The sequence below is a fragment of the Polistes canadensis genome, unplaced genomic scaffold, assembly GCF_001313835.1.
Source record: "Polistes canadensis isolate GaletaPanama2010 unplaced genomic scaffold, ASM131383v1 scaffold_263, whole genome shotgun sequence".
Classification (NCBI taxonomy): Eukaryota; Metazoa; Arthropoda; class Insecta; order Hymenoptera; family Vespidae; genus Polistes; species Polistes canadensis.
In genome coordinates, this window is record NW_014569810.1 from 203,061 (window position 1) to 207,160 (window position 4,100).

At 27.7% G+C, this 4,100-nt stretch overlaps 1 protein-coding gene across 3 annotated transcripts in view; it reads right to left on the reverse strand.

Annotated features, from left to right (window-relative positions):
• Positions 1-4,100, reverse strand: part of LOC106790831 (acetylcholine receptor subunit alpha-like) — a 208,324-nt gene that overhangs the window by 200,112 nt on the left and 4,112 nt on the right. Inside the window, exon 1 of one of the 3 annotated variants that reach the window (XM_014756014.1) lies at positions 191-653. In XM_014756014.1, coding sequence (XP_014611500.1) covers positions 191-394 — 204 coding nt within the window. In that variant the 5' untranslated portion in view covers positions 395-653. Of the gene's footprint in view, positions 1-190; positions 654-4,100 lie in introns of those variants that run through there. The other 2 variants (XM_014756013.1, XM_014756012.1) reach the window with 2 other exon arrangements.

The window sequence follows — 4,100 nt, forward strand, 5'->3', positions numbered from 1 at the left end:
TAACTATTAAGTTAACCAATTGGATGAATTATTTTTTAATTAAAATATAAATATGTAACTATTAAGGTAACCAATTGGATGAATTATTTTTTAAATTAAAAAATTAATTCGGAATTACGTTAGTTTCATAATAAAATTACACTTTAATAATAAATATTTAAATGAATTTTGGTTTAATTGTACAACTTACCACATCGATGAGTTGGGATAATTTAAGTTTGATGCACACGCGCAGAACGTCTGACGTGTTGACAACTGGTCTGACCAATTTGTTGTAATTTGACAGCAAATCGTCGTAAAGACGTTTCGCGTCCGGATTTCCGGCGACCGCACCGTGGACCACCAACGCCGAAAGGAACCACACGCGTAGTGTTTCCCCTATTATGGGGGGCATTGTGGATGATCCCCGTTTCCTCCACTATGATCAAACAACCCTTTTACACGCACTCCGAACTTCTCCCGTTTCAACCCCGTTCTTTCTCAAACTTTGACAATCCAAATACTCGACGACGATCTACCAATCGAATCTGCGAACGAAACACACACACGTCTACTTTTATTTCTTTTACCGAATTGATTGATTGATTTATTTATTTATTTATTTTCATCGACGAACATAACGTATATCATATTTGTATTCGTTTTGTTTTATTTATCGATATTTTTTCGGGTTTTTATATTTTAATTGTGATATTTTAAACGATGGTGGTAAGGGGGAGGGGACTGGGGTGATTAGTATTTTTTTTTATTCAACGTGATAATTAATACGTATTTGATTTTTATGTAGAATTTCTAGTTAGAAGCAAAATATTGTTACAACACTTTGAAGATAAATATTATTTGTATTTAAAAACTTTTGAATAATTTAATAAATTACTTTGTCGCATATTATAATGTTAATCTTTGTTTTTAAATAAATATAATAAAATTAACACGTATTAGATTTTTATGAAATTTCAAGTTAGAATCAGAATATTATTACACAACTTTAAAGATAAATATTATTTGTATTTAAAAAATATATATATATTTTGAATAATTTAATAAATTATTACTTTGTCACATGTTACAATATTATATAATCATTGTTTTAAAATAAATATAATATAATTAACACGTATTAAATTTTTATGGAATTTCAAGTTAGAATTACAAAATTGTTACAACTTTTTAAAATAAATATTATCTGTCTCTTTAAAAGAAATTTTGAATAATTTAATAAATAATTTTGTCACATATTACAATATTAATCTTTGTTTTCAAATAAATATAACAAAAATCATAATTATCATTCATTCAATTAATGAATTTATTTCTACAATATCTGATACGTATTAATCTACCCAAAAAAAAAAACAAAAAAATACCACACATAACATACGTTTTGTAATAAATTAATGCAACACGCGAATGTCTGTTAAAAATAAATCTTTTAATAAGTTGTCTAAATGAATTTTTAAGCATCCAATGTTAATAACAAGAAACTAAAGTGAATAATCTTTTTTTTTTTCGGTGGCTTGTATCAACTTGTGTGCTCTCTCTCTCTTTCTCTCAGTCTCTCTTTTTCTCTCTTTATCATTCAAACCGCAAAGTATGGATATGATTTTATGCAAATGGTTGAGCCATGTAAGCTGCGTTTTGTGGGACAGCATTTAAGATACGCCACACGATATACGTGTAAACTTGGCAAGATGTTACACCCGTGCATAGTGTTTCGTGTTTTCATTTATGTATATCACGATGAAATAAACTTTCAAATACGTTTTACTCTCCTCTCTTTCTTTCCTTTTCTTTTTATTTATTTCTTCCTTTTATTTAATGTTTTATTTTTCACGCATTTAAATAAAATTTAAATTCTACGAAAGTGATTTCGAATAGATAGAAAATCATTCTCTTTTGTACAAACCAACGTTTCATTTCGTTACATTGGTTAAAACTTTTCTACGACAAATTAAAACGAGTTCTAAATTCTGGTAGAAGGAGAGTTTGGAAGGAAAAGGGTTGGATGGATGGGTTGGTGAGGGAAAGGGTTTCGTTAAAGAGTATTTAACGTGTCTAATGAAATATATCGTATAATCTCGGCTAATTAAAGTACCATTATTATTTATATGTAACGATAATAAGAACTGTATTAAACTGTATATTCATATATAACTAAATTGAAATTGTTTCATTTTGAACATCGTATTAAAGATAAATATTACGAAACAATAATACACGTATTTAATTATAGAAAATACACAGATGTGGACAAACAAAAATTATTACATATTATAATTATTATGAAAATTTGATTTTTGTGACATAATTATTATCACGATTGTAATTTATTATTAACAATGTATTTTCCTTTTTTTTTTTTTTTATTTGCGTTGAAATATTCGATAAGTTTTGTTATACGCGTGATATACACGAAATGTTTGATACTTTTGGGATGAGATTAAAGCGTGAAAGATTTAATGATAGTACAGATATAGACCAATGTAGATTTGTGTTATGCGAAATCGTTGAAATAGGAAGGAAATGGAGGGACACTATACGAGAATATCGGAATAGTATCGGAAGTTCAGTGTTTGCACTGGAATCGACGAATCCAGTTTGCGATCTTGTTGTTATATGAATTTACGTTCGATACAATTGATCATTTGTTTTCTTTCTTTTTGTTCTTTCTTTCTTTTTTTTCTTTTGACTATACAAAGAACAATACGTTATAACAGTTGTCAATCAAACGAAACGTTATTTAAATCTCTATGAAAAGTATATCAATATTTTAAAAAAATCATCATTTTTCTTTTAAGCTCTAACTTTCTTGAATAAAAAATTTTCATGAACGTGTCTCAATACAAAACAATAAATTTATATTCGCATATATTGGAAAAAGAAAAAACAATCAAAAAAAATTTCCAGAATAGAACAAAATGAAAAAATAAAGTAACACAAAAGTATCATTCATTATTATTAATAATCGATTCACGAAGAATAATTTAACACACGTTACATATTTATCACTCGTATTTAATAAAATCACTTGGAAGATTACGCTACACTACGAATCACCGTCGTAATATTATCATCATTTTTTACTTTTAAATTAAATTAAAAAAAAAAAAAATAAAAAACATATATATTTATACGCAGTGACACACACGTAAATGAAATTAAAACAATGATAGTAAAAGTTTCGTATCATTTTTTTTTTTTTTCGCGTAATTAAAAATAAGATAAAAGAAACGATAGAGAAAAAGATATATAAAAGGGGGTAGATAAAAGATAAAAAGAAGAAGAAAAAGAAGAAGAAGGAATAAAAGAGACAGAGAGAGATGATCAAAAAGTTTCGCGGATGATTCGAACGATGAGATCCCACAGAGCGTGTAATTAAACCGGTACTCTCTCGATCGAGCTAGCGAACGTATTGTTATTCGAACCACTTGATTCCAACGTTGATGATCGATATTTCGAAACGTTGCTGGAACGAATGAACGAAAGAACGAAAGAAAAAAACCACGAACAACGAGCATTTTTCAGGCACAATTCGCGCCTTGTTTTTGAGCCCACACGAGAACGAATATAACCGCCACCGTGTAGATACTATACCGAGAATGAATGAATCTAACTTGTATAGATAGATAGATAGATAGATAGATAGATAGATACTACTAGTTTCCTATATTTATACATTTTTATTTGAGATATAAAGTTTGGTGACACTTTTTTTTTTCTACTCGATCCTCGTCAATCACATTTGTTTGATCAATCATCGAATTTCAACCGAGATCAATCAGAGAGAGGTAGTTAGACAGAAAGTAATAACGCGTACTTGTTAAATAAAGATATATGATGTGTATCAGTGTGTGTGTGTGTGTACGTGTACTTTGAAATTATTCGGAAATATCCTTGTCAATCATTTTCTTTGATTTATCATCGAATTTCAAACGACCGAAATAAATACATGTAATTATTATTAAGTTATTACGTTACATTTTTAGTTTTAAATTAATTTGAAATATTTATTAAGTTACTTATCATTGAATTACAACACAAAAAGAAACAAAATATATATGTATATATATATATATATGTTTAAATAATAATTCAAGAAT